The sequence below is a fragment of the Trachurus trachurus genome (assembly GCF_905171665.1).
Source record: "Trachurus trachurus genome assembly, chromosome: 11".
NCBI classification, from domain to species: Eukaryota; Metazoa; Chordata; class Actinopteri; order Carangiformes; family Carangidae; genus Trachurus; species Trachurus trachurus.
The window spans coordinates 3,253,198-3,276,383 of NC_139904.1; the positions used below are offsets into that span (position 1 = coordinate 3,253,198).

At 40.6% G+C, this 23,186-nt stretch overlaps 1 protein-coding gene across 4 annotated transcripts; it reads right to left on the reverse strand.

The window, feature by feature from the left end:
* Positions 1-1,795: 1,795 nt before the first annotated feature.
* On the reverse strand, positions 1,796-21,189 carry znf384a (zinc finger protein 384 a). 4 transcript variants are annotated; one of them, XM_083982145.1, is made up of 13 exons: positions 21,084-21,189; positions 17,690-17,780; positions 16,632-16,699; positions 15,743-16,058; positions 14,532-14,564; positions 12,647-12,769; positions 12,347-12,507; positions 11,674-11,750; positions 10,248-10,472; positions 6,979-7,146; positions 5,460-5,538; positions 4,240-4,398; positions 1,796-2,761 (listed from the first exon to the last, which is right to left on the reverse strand). In XM_083982145.1, the coding sequence occupies exons 2-13, from the start codon at positions 17,772-17,774 to the stop codon at positions 2,369-2,371; spliced, it is 1,887 nt and encodes a 628-aa protein (XP_083838271.1). In that variant the 5' UTR covers positions 17,775-17,780; positions 21,084-21,189; the 3' UTR covers positions 1,796-2,368. The 4 variants fall into 4 exon arrangements, with proteins under 4 accessions (XP_083838271.1, XP_083838272.1, XP_083838273.1 ...); XM_083982146.1 differs by lacking the exon at positions 14,532-14,564; XM_083982147.1 differs by lacking the exon at positions 6,979-7,146.
* Between the last annotated feature and the right edge of the window lie 1,997 nt (positions 21,190-23,186).

Genomic DNA, 23,186 nt, shown 5'->3' on the forward strand with positions numbered 1-23,186 from the left:
TTTCTTTTCTTTTTTTTATTCTCCTTAAGGGAAGAAACAGTCTGTTCAGATGAGCAAGAGGTGTAACTGTGCAATACAGTATGAAGAGTGTAGCATAGGAGGGCAGTTAATAACTGTATCATCATCATCATCATCATCATTATTATTATTATTGTCAGGAGCATCAGTAATAACATTAACAAGAATATTGAGAATGGGTTATTTTTCATAAAAAGACACAATGAAATACAAGGAGGAGTATACATGAAGACAGGCAGCCCTGTGTGTGTGTGTGTGTAGGAGGGGGGAGGGGCTGCTGCAACGTTTTGATTGGGTAGAGATAGCTTGTGCACAAAAACATGGCGGCCGTGTCCCAGGTCGACTCGTTTAACGTTTATTCATCTTTCAGTCAATTTTATTTATTTATTCATTTTAAATTCCGATTAAAATGAGTTAAAAAAAAAAAAAATTCACAGTTGTTCAGTTCAAGCTTCTGTGGAGTTTTTTTTTACACCGTGGTGGTGATGATGATGATGAGACTGAACATCTGGAGTGACGACCTGTCGGGTCAAAGTGCAGGAAAAAGTCGAGGAGTCAAAAAAACACTGAAAAGAAGAGATAAGAAATAATATTTTCCCATAATTCTCTGGTAGAAATTCCCTAACGAGCCGCTGAGGCAAGAGACCTGGGACGCAGCCGACGATTTGGTACTTGGTTAATTAATTTGAGTTTCCTTTAAGTTTCCATAACGATGCTTTTACACAGGACAAAACTTCCCTTTTACAGATGAAAAAGTTCTTTTCTATCTATTTTTATGTACAGCATACTGAAATACAATAATGCCTCCGTTTGATAATAATGTGGATAACATTTGCAGTTTACAGTTATAATGAAAAGTAGTAATAATAATAATAATATGTATGAAAAGTTCCCTAAAAAAAAAAAAGATTGATAACAGTACCTGTCAGCCATTTTTTTTCTTTTTCTTTTATCATCATCATCACACAATCATCATTATTTTCCCCGACAGCTACCGACCCTGACGATGACGATGACTCACCGGAGGAGGAAAGTCAAACTTTCTTTTGAATAGTAAGAAAAAAATGGACGACGACATCGATGACGACGCTTCACTTTTCTCTCTGTTCCCTTCACACTCACGCTCTCACTTCTCTCTCTCTCTTTTTGTTCACTCGTTCCTCTGTTGGTAGAAAAATACATACATGATATATTAAAAAAAGTACAATGATGACAAACATAGGCGTGAAGAACAAGCTTCATCAAGTGCTTTCTGTCCGAACCCTTCATCCATCCCTGTCTCTCCGTCTCTCCGGGTGTTTAGTGCATCCTTCGCTCTCTGTGGATTCTCTCTCTACGAGTCCGTCCTCTTCTCAGTTGCTGTTACAGTTCCTCTTCTTTCTCTCTCGTGTTTTGGCCTCGAACTAAACCGACGGTGGAGAAAGTTCAGATTGGAGAGCGACACCGTTGTTGTCGTTGTTTCTGCAGCCGAGTGCAGAGAAGAGTGTAACTAAAACTTTACAGATATTTTACACCTTTTACTCTCTGGTGATGACGACCGAAGACAACGCCTTTTTGCAAACAATACAATAAAAAAAAAAGAAATAAAGAAAGAAGGGCCCCCCCTTTTAAAAAAAAAAAAAAAAAGAAATCCAGACTCTTGGAGCAGGATGTGCTGGTCCAGGATCAGCTCTCAGGTCCGGTGTGGATTTAATCCTCTGGTTCAGTTTTTAGATAAATGTCCCAGACCAGAGTTTCAGCTCAGAGACACGACCGCTCCACAGGTTTGTTTTTACAGCAGCTGTTATTTTAATTTACATGTTTCAATGTCTCAGTGTTTCTGTCATTAAAGCTCAGAACTAATGAACTATTGGGGATTTTCTTTTTAAAAATCAACAATTATTGAATCTTTTCAACTCAAGTTTGTCTAAAAACAAAGACACTCTTTGTTTTGTCAAAGTGCAAAATTAACCAACTTTTTATGTGACGCACTGGACTTGAACTTTTAAAATCTCAATAAAAGCTGTAAAACTGTCGTCAAACAACCCGTGAGCGGCCGTGAAACTTGGCACCAACAACAGGCTCAGGAAGAGAAACACGTTGTAAAATATCTGAGTTCTGTAACGACGTGTTCAGAAAACAATGACGTAGGAGGAGGAAAACGGCGCCGAGCGGATTCACTCTGAACGCGATGGAACTCTGATGAACTGGTTCCACTCGTCGTGAAGCCGTTTCCCCGTCCTGCTCGATGGGACTCGAACACCGATCACACGATGGGACTCTCACGCTGCTCTGGACCTTTTTTTGTTTTTTTTCAGTTTGTTGTATTTTACACTGCAGACAGTCAGAGTCAGTGGGAAGACGCGGCCGCCTACGAGTTCATGTGCTCCACCTGGATGGCCGACGTGGACACGGTGAGACAGAGGTCCTTGTGGACCACCGGCAGGTCCGCCACCGAGACCGGTTTGTACTGGATCTCGCCGGTCGCCACCGTCTTGTACTGGTGCAGGTCGAAGGGACACGGGACCTCCGACGGCTGCTGCTGGTAGCTGCCCGGCGGGCCGGCGTTGGGGTTCTGGTTGGCGTTGTTCTGGCTCTGCAGCAGAGCCGCTCTGGCCGCCGCCGCCGCCGCGCCGCCTCGCCCTCGGCCTCGACCCCGGCCGCGGCCCGGCGTCAGGCCCTGCGCCTGCTGGGCCGCTACCGTGGCCGCCACCGTCAGCGGGTCGGGGTTGTGCTTCCTCATGTGTTTCATGAGATACGTCTCCTGTGGACAGAGACAGAGACAGAGACAGAGGACATGATGAGGATGATGAAGACAGAAACATGGCGGCTTGTTTTTCCTTCTCTGGTTCTTTACACTACAAGGTTCAAGGAGCACAATTCAGATTTTTTTTTTCCTGTCAAGTGGCAACAGATCGGATCTGAAATATGAGTGGTAAACGGGAAAAAACGCATGGAATCAGATGTTGTCAGATCAGGTTCAGGCCCCGTTATAGGTGGAAATAAATCGGATATCTGCCAGTGCGTCTTCAGTCTAAACAGACAGATCGGATCTTTCCTGGCAATGCGTGTCATACGTCATCAATAATAATATTAATTCCCGTGCCCACAGGTTCATTGAACCTCTAGTAGCCTGTGATTGACACGTGGGACTGGACATGGCCAGCTGTGGTCACTGTCATAGGTACTATTACACGGTTTAGTTTTCCTGGTGTCCGCCGCACGCCAATTATTTATATGCAGATTGATATGAAGGCAAGAGGGAGTGAAACGAGACGATTATAAATCAATAGAGGAAAAACAAACACATGGCCACATGTGTGTCCAAGAGGTTTTGTGAGAATCGGACAGCGGCACAACGTCACCGTCAGCTGCTCATCTCACAACAGCTCCGCTCCACGCAGCCACTTCACTAACTTTATTTTGAAAGGACAGACTAGATGTTCAGTTTGTTAACAGTGACATGTTGGATATAAACTAAACTTATTATGGAATTATGACGTGACCTAATGAATCTCCTTTCGTCTTTAGAAAACCCCACTACTTTATTTCCTCTTCAGCCAGTTGTTTCACGCAAGCAAAGTAGGTGTAAAAGCAGATATCAGATATGCGTCACCTCTGATAGAACATGTAAATAAACAGTCAAAGAGAATCAGACATAGGAAACAAACTGAAACTGGGCATCGAGGCCTGTGGTGTAAAGACTCTGTGATCTCAGACTTGACCTTTGACCAAGGGGGCAGTTGTCGGTCTGAGAAGTGAAGCTCACTTCCGCGTTCAAAAAGCTGCAATCCCCTCGGCTGTCGCTGGGGGCTGGCTCCAGAAGGGAGCAACTCCAATCGAGCCCCATGTTAAAATAGCCGATTTTACAGCTTAAAAAAACATATTTACAGCCTGGTACATTTTATTTTTTTGGTCTCAATCGATAGTTTCTACCCCCGCACACACTCTGAGGGGGGTGAATTTTTTTTAAACTCTACCGTTTTACTATTATTAGGTTTAAAGTTCTGGCCAATTAGGGCGCAGAACCGTTGAGTGACAGGTCCGGCGACCGCTGCTACGAGGCCAGTGGGCGGGCTCTCGGCCGGCCAACGGCCGCACCGCTCCAAATATGGCAAGTAGAATCCAACATGGCGCGGCTCAAACCCCCGTAGTAGCGGCACAAAACAGACTCCCCCAAACCAATGGGTGACGTCACGGACGCTACGTCCATTCTTTTTACAGTCTATGCCTTTGACCTACCGAGGTGTAGGAGCGGTTGCAGAGGCCACAAGAGAACAGCTTGGCGTGTTTGACAGTGTGTGTGGACAGGTGCACCTCCAGACTCGCAGCGTCCGTGTAACCACGGTTACAGTTGTGGCACTTGAACGGCTTGTCTTTGTTGTGCTGCCGACGGTGAGACTGTGGAGAAGGAGGAGAGGGGACAAATAAAAAAATATCTTGTAATTTCATAGCTGTAAGATAATATATGCGCATATACTACACAGGGTGAAGATGAAGATTTATATGTATTGTAAAGTTTTAATGTAAGTTTTTGTTGACTTGTCTTATTCATGTCATGGTTGTATGTATGTTTCAATGTTTTAATTAAATTAATCGTCAATTATTTCGATAATCGAGTATTCGATTTGGTTAGTTTTTCTTTTTTTAAATCCAAATTCTCTGATTTCAGCTTCTTAAATGTGAATATTTCTGGTTTCTTTGTTCCTTTATGACAATAAACTGAGTCTCTCTTTGGTTTGTGGACAAAACAAGACATTTGAGGACGTCGTCTTGTGGTTTGAGAAACACTGATTGACATTTTTCAACATTTTTTTACATTTTATTGACCAAACAACTAATCGATAAAGATTAATCAATAATGAAAATAACTGTTAGTTGCAGCCCCAGAAAACTTTGAAACAAACACCAGAAATACCCAATTATTTGTTCTCAGACTGAATAATGTTACTTTTTTTAGTCAATGTACGTTCAAATTACTGCCAATGGCATTCATTTTTGGAAAATTTCAAGAAAGGTCTGGAAAAAATGTAAAATTTCTGGAAAAAAGAAATTGGTACAATTTTGCGAAAAAGTTGGGGACACCCTTGAACCCACTCAAGGACCCTTTAGAGCACAGCTAAGGGGGATCCTCACAAATAAACGTAAACATAAAAGTTGCCACGGTAACCGCCAATGACACCTGTGGCACCCGACAACAACAAAACAGGAAAACGTTGGTGATAATTTGTCATTTATTCACATTATTAAGGAGAGAGGAAAAAGTTTTACTGTTTCACTATTTGCTGATTTTTCAAAATAAAACTTCCTGTAATTCTGACAGAACACAAACAATTGGATGCTGCTTCACAGTCGGCCATTTTTTCTCCCCCTCTCATTTAATTATTTACCCAGAGTTCATTGCACTACAGTTATGAACTAAACTAAACTCTGTGCAGCAGGTGTGTGAGCAGTGACTTTACCTGGAGGTTGGATAGTTGAGTGAAGGATTTTTCACAGCCTGGATGTGCACACTTGTACGGTCGGTCACCGGTGTGAATCCTACAGAGAGAAGAGAAAGAAAGAAAAAATAGTTTAGTTTTACACAATTTATATCAACACGCATGTAAAATATTGTACTTAAATTATATGAATTAGCATCATTCATCATCATATCTGAGGATTAGAGATGTACTGATGAATTTAAGAGCTGCTAATCTGCAACAAACGTCATCATATGTTCAGATATTGTTATAGTACAGTATATCGATATCGATCGAGCCGTGGAGAGCGGTTGGAACGGATCACGGATGTTGCACCTTAATAATAATAATATTTCGATTTCCCTTCTTTAAGTTTTATATTGAGTTGGTGTGTTGCAAATGTTACATAACAGATTTGGTTTAAATGCCCTTTAGTTAAACGCGGGACATAATAATAAGCTGATATAAGTGTAGATAATGAGCTTAAAAATCTGAATATAATTTGAATATTTAACATACGAAGCATCAGACAGCCCTACTACAAACTGGAGCTGCAACTAACGATTATTTTCATTATCGATTCATCTGTCGATTATTTAAACGATTAATCGATTAGTTGTTTGCTCAATAAAATGTTAAAAAATGTTGAAAAATGTCAATCAGTGTTTCTCAAACCACAAGACGACGTCCTCAAATGTCTTGTTTTGTCCACAAACCAAAGAGAGACTCAGTTTATTGTCATAAAAGAGCAAAGAAACCAGAAATATTCACATTTAAGAAGCTGAAATCAGAGAATTTGGACTTTTTTTCTTTAAAAAAACTACTCAAACCGAATATTAGATTATCAAAACTAATTTAAAGGGATAGTCATAGCAGTAGGTTTGTTACCTTTAATTGTCGGTGCATGCTATTTTTAGAAGTTGTTTTAGAGGTAAATGCAGAGACTGCTTGCTGAAAAACTGTCCCTGAAGGCAACGTGCATCAGCTGTTTTAAATGAATTTCCCTCTAAAACAACTCTGTGTGGTAACGTTGTGTTATTATCTCATAGCGTGGTGAATGTGCAGGTCACAACTTGTCCACCAGAGCGTTGTGGAGTTGTTGGATTGTGTATTTGATGAGTTTGATGAGGGAAACCAAAATAAATCCCATAATGAGCCTCCGTAGCGTAGCTCTGAGCAGCTCACGGCTCTGCTCCGCCGTTCTAAAAACACCTTGCACCGACAATTAAAGGTAACGAACCTACTGCTATGACTATAGCGATTATGGCAATGGGCCAGTTTGCCAAAATGTTGAACTATCCCTTTATAATAATCGATTATTGTGCGATTAATCGATTAATTCATTGTTGCAGCTCTACCAGAAACACAAACACACTATAACACAAATCTCCACAGGCCGCCTGCTCCCACCACACATGCACACATTAAAAAACTCCCAACCCCTTCCAAACATGTGAAATCCACCCTAAACCCGGTCCAGCTCAGTCCGGTTCGGCCCGGTTCGGCCCGGCCTCAGTACCGTGTGTGCTGCTGCAGGTGGCTGAGCTGCCTGAATGTTTTCTGGCAGTAGGAGCAGGTGTAGGGCTTGGCCCCAGTGTGGATGCGGATGTGCTGGGCCAGGTAGCTGGAGTTGGCGAACGACTTGGAGCAGTGGGGGCACTTGTGGGGCTTGGCCTCCGTGTGGTTTCTAACACGGGGAAACCAGGATTGGAGGAGGAGGAGGAGGGAGGAGGAGGAGGAGGAGGAGGGAGGAGGAGGAGGAGGGAGGAAGGGTGGGGAGGGGAGGGGGGGTTGGAGACAGAGAAACAGAGAGAGAGAGAAACAGCGAGAGATTTTTAAGCTACAGCATGACCCAAACTTCATGATGAACTGAAGAGCAAATCATGCGTTTTTGTGGTATATAAAAGTCGACAGGAATCTGCGATCAATCAATCGCTACAGTAGTTATTGAATGACTGACTGATTGATTGACTGATTGATTGATTGATTGCAGATGATCAGGTCTGACTGACTGACTGACAGTGTGCTCTTTGTGCTGCGTCTGAGTTGTGAAAACACAGAACAAAAACATACAGCAAGCACAGTCACGCCTCTCTCTCTCTCGCTCTCTTTCTCTCTCGCAGTCTCTCTCTCTCCATCGGGTGTGACTTCTGCTTTCAGTCGAGTGTGAAAGTGTAGTAGGGACGCCAAAAATAATCTTAATAAATAAATAAATAAATTCCAAATATGGCCTCATCAATGCATTCCTAATGGGACGATTGTTGTTTTATTTTGAAGCACTAGGCCTTTTCTTTTTCTTTGTGTGTTCAGACTCCGAGGAAGCTGCTGCGTTGTGGAAATTAATTTACATAAATGACATTTTCTATTTTGTATCTTATGTAAAATAAAGGGTTATCTTATTTAGGGCTGCAACTAACAATTATTTTCATTATCGATTCATCTGTCGATTATTTAAACGATTAATCGATTAGTTGTTTGGTCAATAAAATGTTAAAAAACATCAATCAGTGTTTCTCAAATTACAAGATGACGTCCTCAAATGTCTTGTTTTGTCCACAAACCAAAGAGAGACTCAGTTTATTGTCATAAAGTAACAAAGAAACCAGAAATATTCACATTTAAGAAGCTGAAATCAGAGAATTTGGACTCAAACCGATTATGCGATTATCAAAAAAGTTGACGATTAATTCAATAATCGATTATTGTTGCGGCTCTAATCATATTTATCTGACTATTTATGTTTAAATAATGAAAAATTGAGGATGTGATGAATCGAAATGCATCATATAATCGAATCGAACCGATGGATCAGTGAAGATGAACGCCACTGGAGTGCAGCATGTGAATGTGCGGAGCAACGTCCTCTTTCAAAACCCACAGAGGAAACCAAACATGGAGAAGATGAGTGACGAGGAAGAGGAGGACGAGGACGAAGAGTTCACATGTGAGATGAAAAAAAAACATGGAGCAGAGTGAAGACGGAGCGACCTCACACCAGTAGAGGTCGAGATAGACGTCGGTGTGTGTGAAACATGCAACAACTGGAAACTGGAGGAGGAAGTGGTGGTGGTGGAGGAGAGGAGAGGTGGCTGATGGGAAAAAACAAACAACCTGGAGGATTTAAACGTTTTCCTACGGTGGCTCTGAGGGCTCAACTCACTGCAAGGCTGATAGGAAAACAGGAAGAAACACATGCAAAAGATACAAACGTGCTACAAATTCAGTTGGATAAAAAGTTTACAACACAACGACAACAGAGGAGTTTCTAGTGTTTCTAGAGTTTTAAAGTGACGGACCAGGCTAAAACACACTGAACGCATCGTGTGAACTGCAGCTCTTGGTTTTAATTGCAGCGTCAACGACTCCTACAACTGATAAAACTGATGTTCTAATAATGAACGATCTAAACATCTAAAATACGGGTTTAAAAGTGAAATTATTTTTTTAAGACCTGGACGCTTCTTCTGTTTCTTCTCCTTCTTCTTTCCTTTTACTTTCTCCGCCGCACCAACCTGGAACATTTTACAAAATCCACTCAAACTCAACGCAACTGCTACTTCAGGACAATTTAAAACCACAATTATCAACTTAACTGTTTTACTTAAAGGGATAGTTCAACATTTTGGCAAACTGGCCCATTGCCATAATCCCTATAGTCATAGCAGTAGGTTCGTTACCTTTAATTGTCGGTGCAAGCTATTTTTAGAACGGCGGAGCAGAGCCGCGAGCTGCTCAGAGCTACGCTACGGAGGCTCATTATGGGATTTCTTGGTTTCCCTCATCAAACTCATCAAATACACAATCCAACAACTCCAAAACGCTCTGGTGGACAAGTTGTGATATTTTTGGGGGAAGAGGAAAGAATCAAATTTAAAAAAGGGAAGCATTAATGGTGGTCAGGATCTCTCACTGCAAAAACTCAAATATCTCACCAAGAATATTTGTCTCATTTCTAGTCAAAACAAATCTCATTCTACTTAAAATAAGAAACATCACATAAAAAGTAGCTTGTTTTTATACAGTTTTTACTTATTTCAAGCATATTTTCACTTGAAATAAGTAGAAGAAATCCGATAGTGGAGCAAGTTTTTCTTGCTTTCACTGGCAGATTTTTCTACTTATTTCAATTGAAAATTAGTTTGAAACAAGTGAAAATTATCTAAAAACAAGTTGATTTTTAGGTGACTAGTCTTATTTTAAGTGGAAAGAGATTAGTTTTGACTAAAAATGAGACATTTTGACAAGAAAAACGACAAATATTCTTGGAAAGATTTTGAGTTTTTGCAGTGTATGTAATTTAAAATGAGAGGAAGTGAATCATTCCTGCAGGTCGGTGCCGCCGTCGGCCTCTGCCCTCACACGAAGCAGGCAGTGTGTTGTGTTGTTGTTCCCGACGTGAGATGAAGCGACATGCAGACAAGCAGGAACAAAGTGGAGGATGAGGAAAAAGGAAAAAAAACACCAACAAGTCTGTTAAAACTCTGGTTCTGTGAGTTCTGGACGGCCGGCTATGACGTGTTTTCATGTTTTTATGTTTTTAGGGCAGAAAAATGTTCGACTTCCTGTTGTGATGATGAATAAAAACAACTCGTGTTTGATTAAATTAGTGTTAAATGATGATTAAAGTTTGTTTGATGCTCAGACTGAGCAGAAAGAGCTTCACACTGTCTCCCTCCTCCTCCCTCCCCTCTCCATCCACCATCACCACACACACCCACACACACATGTGCACAGAAACTACATGCACAAACCCCCCCTGGTGGCCTTGTGGCCTCGTGGCCTCGGTACCGTGTGTGCTGCTGCAGGTGGCTGAGCTGCCTGAAGGTCTTCTGGCAGTAGGTGCAGGTGTAGGGCTTGGCCCCGCTGTGGATGCGGATGTGCTGCGACAGGTAGCTGGAGTTGGCGAACGACTTGGAGCAGTGGGGGCACTTGTGGGGCTTGGCCTCCGTGTGGGACTTGGCGTGGATCTGCATGTCGGACTTGCTGAAGAACGTCACCGCGCACATCCGACACCTGGACGGGGCGAGAGGCGAAGAGGAGACAAGAGGAGGAGGAGGAGGAGAGGTTTAATCACACAACATCCTGCTTGAGCCTCTGTGTCCAAATGTTTCTTTTAAAATATATGTAATGGCAGATTTGATTGTTTTTTGTAATGGTTTTGACACTGAGTGGCAAAGTCCCGCCCCTCCCTCTGGACTCCATGGGACCATTCAGAGCGTAAAAAAATGAATGGTGTTCAATGGACAGAAACTAATTATTTCCTGACCCCCCAGTCATTATGCCCAATGCTGTACAGTGCGAGGATTTTACTCGCATATGCGTCTAAAAATAGATTGTGTGAGTAGAAAAAATAAAAAGGGAGCACAGGTGCGAGTGCGGATTTCAACCCTTTCATTCGCTTTTTGCTCCTACGTAAAACAAATCCATACAAAGTGGATCAAAGTAGAGTACAATTTTCGCGCATCTGTATACAAATCGACAAGTCACAGCCTACAACTTCTTTCTTTTTTCACACCTGCATAACACAGAACTCCCGTGATGACAGTTCGTTGCGGCGAGTTTACACTGTGTCAATACAAGTCGCGCAACCTGTGCCGTGCCGCCCGGCCAGCCCCGTTGAGCGGCGCAGTAGTCCAAATTCACCGCCCACGTAAGTTGAAATTCTTCAACTTTTGCGGTGGATATGCGCGGTGGCGATGGCTGGCATGGAGGACAGATTGATCATCATCGTGTGTGTGTGTGTGTACGAGAGGGGAACTAGTTTCTCCAGCAGTACGAGTCCGGCGGCAGGTAGATGCGAGCAAGCTGGGCGGAGCGATCTCGGTGTGAACACAACGTACCTCACGCAGTGTTATCAGTTGGATACTCGAGCGTTGAGGGAAAGTTGACTGATGGTGAAAAATGAAGAAAATCGAGTCGTATTTTCAAAAAAAAAATCAAAGTGGAACCAAGACCAAGTGAGAGAGGGACATCGGTGAGAGAAATGTGAGAGAAAATGTGGAATCTGGGACTGACAGTGTCGAGCCAGAGGAGATGGCAACAGCCAGTGTTAGCACCGACAGTGAAACTCTTCCCTTGGCTACTTGGCTTGTTCCTAATTCTGAATGTTTCTATATAAATTAATTTATTTATAGTGTCAGAATAAAAAAATATAGAATATACCCGGTAATAGAATAGGAAAATAAATCTGTGATGTGTTTGTGTGTCCTCCTACCTGTAGGATTTGGGGCCGTCCTTGCTGGTGTGGTCATCTTCGTCGTTGGACAGGTCGTATGGGTCACCGGCGTGGTGCTGCAGCACGGTGACAGTGTGTGTGATCATAATCAATAATGTGTATAAAACAGGGTTCCTACAGCTTAAGCCAAGTTAAATGTAAGACTTTTTAAGACTTTTTTAAAGCCACTTGAAATGAAATTTAAGACCGACTTCACAATAAACACAAATGCAGAAAAAAAAACCCACATCAATTACATAGGGTTAGGCTTGACAATTTTACCCACTTCCAAGGTAAAGTGACTGCTACATGAACATTGGATTGTGTCTCTTTCCAGCTGTCCTTTCAAAATAAATGCATAAAAAGTCAGAAAAAAAAAAAAACACTGACTCGGGAGCGGGAGGCGGTGAGAAATTTAGCGTTGACGGCCGCCACTAACTTCTCTATGTCGGAATGTTACCAATTATTTTGAGATTTGAGACTAATTACAACCATAAAATACCACTTACCATGTGTTAACATTTTTAAGACCTTTGAAAAATTGATTTAAGACATTTTAATGCCAATTAAGGCCTTATTTTTAGATTAATGAATTCAATGCCTTTTAAGACTTTTTAAGGATCCGTAAGAACCCTGTAAAAATACTATAATCTATGATATAAATATAACGTACCTGTCCGCCGGCTGCCAGGTGAGCCAGTATTAAAGCATCGCTTCCTGGCGGGAGGACTCCGCCCACTCCCGTCACCCGGCTCATCATCTGTTTGCTCTTCCTGCCTCGCTTCGATGGCGTTGGCATGACAACAGCAGGGATGGACATGTCGTCCTTCTTACCTAGGAAACGAGTCGAGACGACGAGCGATGGAGAAACGAGTCGGAGGAGACAGAGACGACGAGACGTTAGAAGAAGTGTCGGTGCTGTGATGATTTTAACTCAGATTAACAGATTTATTTTTTTTTTTTTTACAGCTACCTGCGTTTGAGGGATGAACCGCAGACACGATCATGGTGGTGGCGGTGGGATGTCCGGCTACGAAGGACTGGGTGGAGGCGGTGGGGACCAGCGTGCCCTGAGGCGTGGTGATGACCAACCCCGCTGAGAAGAGGAGGAAGAAGAGAAGGAGATAAGACAAACTGTCACTTCTGTCCAGCTGCTCCAAACAAACGCTCCACATCTGTTCTCTCTGCTGTCCGACTGGGATTTACCTTCACCGCTATAAATCTCACCTCCCTGGCCTTTGTTCCCTAGGAAGACCTTGACTCTGTCTGATTTTATGCCTTATGTAAGGGGTTATGTCTTTATTTCTGATGCTTTTTATTTACTATTCTGTGCAGCACTTTGGTCCACTGTGGATGCTTTAAAGTGCTCAACAAATAAAGATGGATTGGATCTTATGCTTATGCATCTTATGCGTTCAATTGCACTCGGAACTCGGAAAGATCCGACCTCCGAATCGGAAAAATGCAATAGAACGGCCCTTGAAGTCAGGACTCTGACTCTGGAACTCGGGTAGGATCCAAGCAGCCCAAGTCGGTCGGAATTACGTCAAAGCAAAATGGCGTTGCACACCGTGAGAGAGAGAGGTATTTGTTTTTTTAGGCTATTTATTTTCCAACCTAGACGTCTAAGCAAGGGGGAAGTTATGGAAAAGGGAATATATCCTAGTTCCATGCGTACTGCAGCAAGAGTTGAATCTGCACGGCTTGCTGTGACGCATGCAGGATTCCCCTCACTGGTGCATTCAAGACTGTGTGTTGCAGAAGTGGCGTTTCTCTTTCTCTCCCCCAAGCAGCTAATGTTCTTCCCCAGCAGTAGCTACTTTTTTATGCTCGAAAGACATCAGCTTACTGTGGCCGGCCATGTTTTCCGAGGTTGCGCAATGAAACGCATTTACCTCGGAAGTCGGAATTTCTGACCCGGATCTTTCCGAGTTCCGAGTGCAATTGAACGCAGCATTACAACACAACACACTCGTCATGATGCTGAAAGGTTTTTAAAACAACATTCGTCTTAAAGCTGATACTGAAACCTGCTGAACATGACGTCACTTATAGATCAGTATCAGCTGTAATTAAATATGTGAAGATAAAGCTGCATAAAACACATTAAAGATGAACTCTGCCAAGTCTGGTCTCTCCTCCTCTGTGTCTCTAACCCTCCTCTCCTCCATGTGCATTTGTTTCCAACAACGAAGCCGGTGAGAAATCAATCCATGGAGCGGCGGATAAGGTTATTTATCATCTACCATGTTACCATGTGTATATCTGTGTAGTCTTATCTGTCATCAACAAGAGATGAACTAGATGGAACTAGTTACAATTTATCTGAACATATTTACTTGTTAGACGGCAGCAGGAGAACAAAAAGAGGAGTATTGAGGTAAAAGCTGCTTAGAAACATTCTATGTCATGAGTGAAAACTCCTCTGACAATAATGAGAACAAAAACAACTAAATGTCGTATCAATTAAGGACATTTTTAAATAATCTACAGCAGTGAAAGACACTTTACAGCTGTTTCCATGGAGACAATTTGCCTTTATAAGCCTCTGATAAGACTGAACTCAGCTCATGTTGCATGTTGAGGTTCAGTCAGAGTTCGGTCACTGGGATGTTTTTGTGAAACAGTTTAACAAACTTTAGATGATTCCTGAAGAATAAAACTTTAAATCCTTCAGAGACATTTTAAGGGAGAAAAGTTCAGACCTTTAACTCTCTGATATTTAAGTAATATCAACAAACAAACAAACAAACAAACAGAGAAACTAATATTTTAGGTCTGCTCCTGTTCTTCAGTAGTTCTGTCTCTGTATTCCAGCTCAGTTTACAAACATGTCGTCATTCTTGAAGTGAACAAACCTCTCTGTGTGTGTTGAAGCCATCTGATGTTGTCTGTGGAGAAAAAATTGTGGTTTTATGGGATGTAAACAGCCTAAGATCTGTCTGCTCCCACTATCCGCTGCTGTGGCGACGCAGGGACAGACACAACTACTGCAGAACTGTGTGTTCACACCAAACGCGATGGAGGCGATGAACGCCACAAGCTTCCATTCAAAATCAATGCAAATGACTCATCGCATGTGTTGCTTGAAGTTGAAAAATTTGAACTTTTCAAGCGACATCGCGTGACGCTGTGCCGCGATATCCAATCAGTGTGGAGGAGAAAATGAGCTGCTCAGAGCTACGCTACGGAGGCTCATTATGGGATTTCTTGGTTTCCCTCATCAAACTCATCAAATACACAATCCAACAACTCCACAACGCTCTGGTGGACAAGTTGTGACCTGCACATTCACCACGCTATGAGATAATAACACAACGTTACGAAACGGATACGGAAACTCGTATCAGCGGTTTTGCATGAATTTACCACTAAAACGGCTCCGTCTCGTAACGTTCCGTTATTATCTCATAGCGTGGTGAATGTGCAGGTCACAACTTTTTTTCAATTGAAATACGTACAAAAATCTGCCAGTGAAAGCAAGATTTTTGTGCTTGTAATAAGGAAGAAAAACTTGCTCCACTATCCGATTTTTTCTACTTATTTCAAGTGAAAATCTGCTTGAAAGAAGTAAAAACTGTATGAAAACAAGCTACTTTTTATGTGATGTTTCTTATTTTGAGTATAATGAGATTTGTTTTGACTAGAAATAAGACAAATATTCTTGGTAAGATATTTGAGTTTTTGCAGTGTATAACAGGACAGTAGAGAGATCCTGACCACCATTAATGCTTCCCTTTTTAAAATTTGATTCTTTCCTCTTCCCCCAAAAATATCACAACTTGTCCACCAGAGCGTTGTGGAGTTGTTGGATTTTGTATTTGATGAGTTTGATGAGGGAAACCAAGAAATCCCATAATGAGCCTCTGTAGCGTAGCTCTGAGCAGCTCACGGCTCTGCTCCGCCGTTCTAAAAACAGCTTGCACCGACAATTAAAGGTAACGAACCTACTGCTATGACTATAGGGATTATTATGGCAATGGGCCAATTTGCCAAAATGTTGAACTATCCCTTTAAGAGCGTGTGGCTCGGCTCTTGAACGCCACTTCACTTCACTTCATTCACTGACCTGCCGTCATGATCCCCGTGGAGGGAACGGGAACGACGGTGACGTTCTGTGACGTGTGCGACTGATGCAGGTGTCCTCCCACTGCACCTAGAGGTCCAACGCCACTTCCTCCTCCTCCTCCTTCCTGTTTGGGGACGACCCTCACCCCCCCTCCTCCTGGCCCCCCCCCCTCCAGGGAGCCGGGGATGGCGAGCACGGCCGTCGGGTAGTGGGGGGAGGAGGTGGAAGACGCAGACGGGTGAGGGAAGGAGCCGGCGTTGGTCTTCTCCTGACCGAGCTGCTCCTTCGCCTTGTTCAGGAACATGGCGTTCTCGATCTACAGAGAGAGAGACAAAGGGGGGGAAGGAGGGAGGGAAGGGGGAGTAGAGGGGGGGGGTAAGAGGGAGGATGGAGGGGCGAGAGGATGATGAAGAGTAAAAATGCACAAGTAAAGAAGGAAAGGGGGGATGAGAGTGGGTTTAAGTGAAGAAAGAAAGAGGAGGATGGAGGATGGAGGAGCGATGGGTTTGGTTTGGTCCATGTCGGGAGAGAAGAGAAGAGGAGGAAGAGGAGGAGGAGGAGGAGGAGACAATGAGAGAAAAGAGAGATGAGATGCACAAAAAAGTAAAAATGCAAACAGGAAGAAAGAGAAAGAGAGAAAGAGAGAGGAGAGGAGTGATCATTTTAAAAAACTTCGCCTCCTCGTCAACAAACTCAACTGTGTGATGTTAAAAAAAGAAAAAAGAAAGAAGCCAAGGTCACGGATTTCATTCAGTGGTGGTGTGTCATCAATCATCATTATCAACATCTTTACAGCCTTAAACAATGTTTTTTTTTTTTTTTCTCCAGGTGTCACTTTAAAACAACCATGTGTATTTGAAGACAATTCCAACAATAAGTTTGTCTCTACCTGTCCTTGTACAGTGGGGACGGGAGACCAAAAGTATGATGAGTTGAAATGGGAATCGTCCATTATTTCTGTAATTAAAAAGCAACACACTTAGAAAACACCCGTCCTGCTCCTCCTCTCTCCTCCTCCTCTTTCTTTACTCTCCTGTTCCTTCTTCTTCCTCTTCTTTTGCTTTTGCTTTGCTTCTTCGGCTGCGTTTCAATCATCTTAGCTCGTTTCCTTTCCATTGAATCCTGAACGCAACGCATCAGTGTGGCGTTCAAAGACTAGTCAGGTTAACGTGGCTTTTAACAAATAAAATATCTATGGGTGGAAGGAAAAACACATCTTGCATCTCTATAGATTAGAATATCATAATCAAATTTTTTAAGATACTGAAATGTAGGTCTTCATAAGCCATAATTATTACAATTAAAATAAATAAAGACATGAAATGTTTCATTCTATGTGTAATTATGGATCTATATAATGTGTTAGTTTCACTTTTTGAATTGAATTACTGACATAAATTAACTTTTTCCATGATATTCTAATTTACTGAGATGCATCTGTATGTTTTTAGGATTAATTAATTAAGTTTGTTTTTAATAATATCTGATCGGATTCATGAAAAGGAATCAAGCCAAGATGATCGATCCCAGAGCGGACAGATAGATAGATGGATAAATAGATAGATATATGAGGACAGAAGAGGCAAGAAACACTAATGATTATCAGTCTGTGAAGCTTTTTTTGTTTTGTTTTGTTATAATATCTGTAGTAGGTACACACAGCCCATGCACTGCCTCACCAGTCTGTTACACAGTATGTGTTGCCGTTAACAAATGAAATTTCACAATCTTAGAGAGGAGGCTGCTGCTGCTGCTGCTGCTGCTGCTGGTTGGTGGTTTAAAACACTTTGGGAAAAGTCAAGTTACGTGTCAAAAATGTTTATTGGATGGAAAACATAACTCACAGCCAAACAGTATGTGGTGAAGACAATGTCCTTTCTAAGAGTTGCGTATGTTTTTTTCTTTTTTTTTTTTGTTTTGTTTGGTTTTGTTGCGAACAACACTCACTGTTTAAAAGACTACCATCTATCTTTTCAGCATGAACCCTCTGATCCTGCCTCCTGGCCATCTCCCACTGACACATGGGCAACATGTTTCTCTGTAGCACACAACAAAAAAGGGAAGTTTCATACTTTTCATCGTTCTGTGCTGACATGCATGCATGAGCACTTCATACAACTGTTATTATTATTAATATTATTATTATTTAAGAAAAACCGACTTGTGGAGTTTCTGACTTTCACAGTATGCATGTGTAGATTTTTTTTTCTTTGTTTGTGAACGCCATGCATAGCCATACCGCTCACACACACCGAGATACAGCGGCACCATGCAAAAGTTCAGGCACCGCTGGTTTAAAATGTCTGTTAATGTTGAAACAGTTCATCAAGTGGGAGATGAAACGATCTCCAAAAGACATAAAGTTAAACATGAAACACTCTTTTTTTGTACAATTTTAATAAATCTCAGTGTATTATTTTAGTTTTCTACAGTTTCAGAGTGAAAAAGGGGAAACAAAGCAGCAGCCTGCAAAAGAATGGGAAAACCAAGTAGACTTGAGCTCTCAGATGAAAATAAAATCCAAATTATATTATTCAAAATGTAAAGGGAATGTGTCATCTGTAGCTTTATGTCTTTTAGATATCATTTCATCTTCCACTTGTTTTACTGTTTCACATTAACAGACATTTTAAACCAGGGCGATCAAACTTCTACATGCCACTGTATATTAAAAAAAAAAAAAAAAAGCATGCATGTAATAATAATTACAGGTTAGTACAGACGAGCTGAGACTTAAGTGTCGAGCCCCTCGGGGAGGAGAGCAGCACAGGCCCATCAAAAATAAACTTCAACGTGATTAATTAAGAGGAGACATGTTATATATTTCATGCAACATATTAGCAGCAATGCACAGCTCAATACATGTCGTGTAATGTTATTTTTCATGAGCCTCTCTCCTCCTCTATCTCCCCTTCTTCTGCTGTTGCACAACCTATAAATAAATAAAATGATGAGGGGTGGAGGGGGGGGGGGTGATCATCTTAGGGAAAATTAAGGCGAGACACTACAGGCATTTTGTTTTTTCGTGCACTGATCAATTTTGAGATTTTGGGCTATTTCTCTTCCTAATGATGTCTTCTTTCAGAATAGTGGAAAGAAATGTTAGAAAATTCTCATACATTTTTTTTTATTTCACTTTATTTTGTCTCTTTTGTCTGTAGATTTCTCCTAAATTCACCAAAAGTGAATTCCAATATGTCAACAAAATAAAACAAGAGTTTTGAAAGTAGCTTTATCCAATGTTCAGATGTTTCTGTTCTGGAAATGTATGCAAATTTAGCACATATTTAATTAGATGTAGCCTCATTACATATTTAGACATAAAATTTGACAAAATTTAACAAAAATAATTGTCTTAATCCAAATAATGGACATGGTCAGTTTCATGGTGATATCTGTTAGTTTTTTTTTTTTTTTTACCATATTCACCTGTAGTAGTGTCTCACTTTAATTTAATTTCCCTCACAGACTGCTGTGGCTGTGCAGGGTCGTTATTTTATGGAAGCCCGTTTCTGCCAATTGATGGGGGAAAAAGAGATTTAATAACTCAAAATAATCTTCTTTCTTCTTTGAGAAAGTATCTAATTACTTTGAGTTACTAACTCATTATTTTGACTTAGTAAGTAAAATTTATTTATATACCGGTAGTATTTATATAGCATACTAAGTATCTCATTTTGATAAAGTACATCATTATTCTGACTTAGTATCACATTATGAGAAAGTATCTCATCATTATTTTGAGAAAATACCTCATTATTTCGACTAAGTAAAATTTATTTATATACCGGTAGTATTTATAAACCATACTTAGTATCTCATTTTGAGAAAGTATCTCATTATTTTGACTTATCTTATTTTAAGAAAGTATATGAGAAAATATCTCATTATTTTTTAGTTAGTAAATCAAAATAATGAGATACTAACTCATTATTTTGAGAAAGTTAATGAGATAAGTGGCAAGTGGCAACTGTAAAAAAGGGTTCCCAGATGTGGAATTCACTACCGACCGAAATAAAACTAACCCGAGACATTAGAATTTTTAATACAAAAGTTAAAGTCTGGCTGAAACAAAATCAGAACTGTATGCATTTTTAATGTGTCATGACTTGGTATGATTTTAGATGTATTGTACATTTTATAGTGTTGTATGTAATTTTGATGTCTTTCTTCTTACCTTCTTTTTTTCTACTAAAAGCCTAACTAGGGACGGGAGTTGGAAACTAGCATTTGCTATAATCTCTCTGTATGCAGAACATCAGTCACATTGACTTGTTTGTAACGAGTGGAAGTGTCACTATGTTAACCTGCATTGTCCCTATCAAATAAACTGAATTAAATTAAAAATAAAGTTACTAAGTCATTTTTTTGAGAAAGTATCTCATTATTTTGAGATAGAATCACATTATTTAGAGTCAATAACTCAAAACAATGAGATACTAACTCATTATTTTGAGTTATTGAGTCTTATATTGGCAGATGTGGGCTTCCATATTATCTAGTAGTGCAACACAAGAGGAGGAAGAAAAAATAAAAGTCAATGTTTCAGTGTCCTGAGAGCCTTTTTTTTAGGGGGGGTGTTTGAGGGGGCACAACAACAACAAACAGACCCCCCCACCACTGCCCCCCCTCCAAAAAAAGAAAAAATGTTAGCTAGCTGCGGTGGCTAACAGTGCTAGCAATGATTGATTGACTGATGAAAGGATTCGTGTGAATGCTACGAAATAAAGCTGCCGTTATGATGGATGATGAGCTAATCCGTGGCTAAAGGGCTGAAATGAGACGTTTGGGTTATAAAACAAACGTGAGCTACCGTTAGCTTCGGTTAACACAAGGGGGAAGAAGCTATACCGTTAGCTAGCTGGTTGGTTAGCTTCTTCCCCCCTTGTGTTAACCGAAGCTAATGCTAACTTGCTAACTCGCCTCCATTAATTCTCTCCTTTTGTTCGCTGGCTCGCTCTTAAGCTAACGTTACACCACCGACGGAGGCCTGTTTGTTCATGTGTAAAACACAGTTAACGTCCTCATTCCTCCTCACTCACTCACTCGCTCACTCAACTGCCTGCTCATCTCGCTCTAGAAAAAAAAGAGTAAAAAAAAAAAAAAAAAAAAAGTCTCGAATAAAAAAAAAAAACGAAGACAGAGAGGAAAAAAAAAAAAAAAAAAAAAAGCGTCGACGCCGCCGTAGCTGCTTCATGCATGCAGACTTCCGGCGGTTGGGACGACGACGACGACGACGGTGCTCTGCTCTGCTGCTGCTGCTCTCAGACACACTGAAAAAACCCAACAGTTCATTATCAACAACCGACTGATAATAATAGTAAGTCCTGTTGGTAATTACCGGTGGAAGCGATTCCCCTTCAACAACCCCCCCCACCGGAGCTTCTTCGGGTCGGGACAGTTGAGGAAACTTTGTCCAAAATCCGCCCTCAAACCCTCAGATCAGCCGTTTTTTTCTTCGGCGTATTTTTTTTTCCTTTTTTTCCCCCTCCAGCTTCTCCTCGGCTGCGTCAAGCCGGCCGCATTGTAATGGCCGCGCTTCCGGTTCTGTATTTCAAAATAAAACCCAACACATCCGACACGAAACCATGAAATTAGTATATTATATAGACCAGTGCTTCTCAACCTTTTGTACATCAAGGACCCCTAAATTGACACAAATTAGACCATTGGACCACATTTAGAAGTAAACACCAGAAATACACAAATATTTGTTCTGAGACTGAAGAACATTACTTTTTTATACTTTTAAATTAGGGCCAATGGCGTGAATTTTTGGAATATTATAGAGATATTTCTGGAAAAAAAAGTGGTCCAATTTCTCCAAAAACATTTAAACATTTCTAGGAAGAAGTGGTTAAAATTCTCAAAAAAATAAGTAAAAAATAAAAATAAATAAAACATTTCTTTTAAAAAAAAGTGGTAAAATTTATCGTAAAAAATGTTCAAAATAAAAATAAAAAAGTAAAAATTTTCTAGAAAAAAGTGGTAAAATTCCAAAACAAATTAAAAAAAAAAGAATCTAGAAAAAGTGGTAAAATTAAAAAAAAAAAAACTTCCAGAAAAAAGTGGTACATTTTCAAGAAATAAATTGGGGACCCCCTTCAGATCTCTCAAGGACCCCTAGGGGTCCCCAGACCCCACGTTGAGAACCACTGATATAGACATTTCAAATTGTAATGTTTATTGATTTGATATTTAATTGTTATTTTGTTCTCAGTATTGTTTTTTTTTTCAGAGGGTTATAGTGTTATAGCTACACTTATTACAACAACTTGTGTTTTTTGAGCAGCCTCAATGCCCCCCCCCCCCAACAACTATAATATAGTTTATCTATTTTTTTATTTCTCTGAAATGTTATTTCTCAGAAATGTTGACAAGTAAATAAAAAATAGATAAACAAAAAAGCTGAGTTTACAAGTTTTAATTCTTCATTTTTCACTAGTTGAGCCAAATATAATAACGTAAAATAACATAAATATTTATTTCTGCATATGCTAAGAGGCCTTGAAATGTTGACTACAACTACTGCTAGTTATATTCTCAAGCGACACACACACATATACATAAACCCACAAAGTTGTTTGTTTTTCACAATTTGTTTTTATCTGTATAACTGTACTGTCCTATTTCACACACAAAAACATAATATTTATTTCTGCATATGCTAATGAGGCCTTGAAATGTTGACTATTAATATCTGTCAATAGACACTCTGTATATCTTATGGATTGGTTCTAATTTTGCCCTGTAGTTCAGTGCAGGTGTTTTGTCTTAATTGTGAAGAAAGAAATCCCACTTCCTGTATCAGACTGGTTCTGTCCGTCTGACTTGACGCAGCTGCCACCGTCCACCACACGGTGCCTTCCGGTGTATTAATTATCTGGTCGCTGTGTGTAGTTCAGAGCATCACATTCACAATCACGTTTACCTGTAAAAGTTGGTTTTATTTTGGATGTTTTTTGTCTCTGTCGGTCAGTTTGATTAAAGCAACACGTCCCATTTACAGGCGCTGCAGTGTTCCTGCATCCACAATATTATGAATATTATTATTCATTCAGCACTGTGGCCACAACTGAGCTGGCAAATTGATGATTAAAAAAAAAAAACATATTTTGGAAAATGTTATTCAATAAAATGTGTTTATTAGGACTCCAGCATGCAGATAATAAAACAATAAATAAATAATAAAAATACAATGCAATAAGACTAATGAGGACTCACTGTATTTCCTGTTTTCAGACACAGTAAAGAACACAAGTGTTTTATTTTCAGCAGTTTAATAACGACACATTGACGGTGAACACGACTGAGGAGCAACAACCTGCTACAAACACAAAAAGTTCCTGAAGTGAAACGACAGCTACGTACGTCTGTTAGTATCAGTTAGTGCAACGCTCACACTGTATCAAATAGCAAATACATACTGTATAAATACGCCTAC

Excerpts from the sequence above, each read along its gene's own strand:
- znf384a (XM_083982145.1), bottom strand. The coding sequence starts at position 17,774 with ATGTTGCCCATGTGTCAGTGGGAGATGGCCAGGAGGCAGGATCAGAGG. Across the intron at positions 16,059-16,631 it reads TCCCCACTGTACAAGGACAG|ATCGAGAACGCCATGTTCCT; the intron begins GTAGAGACAAAC and ends CTCTCTCTGTAG. Across the intron at positions 4,399-5,459 it reads CTCAACTATCCAACCTCCAG|TCTCACCGTCGGCAGCACAA; the intron begins GTAAAGTCACTG and ends CCTTCTCCACAG.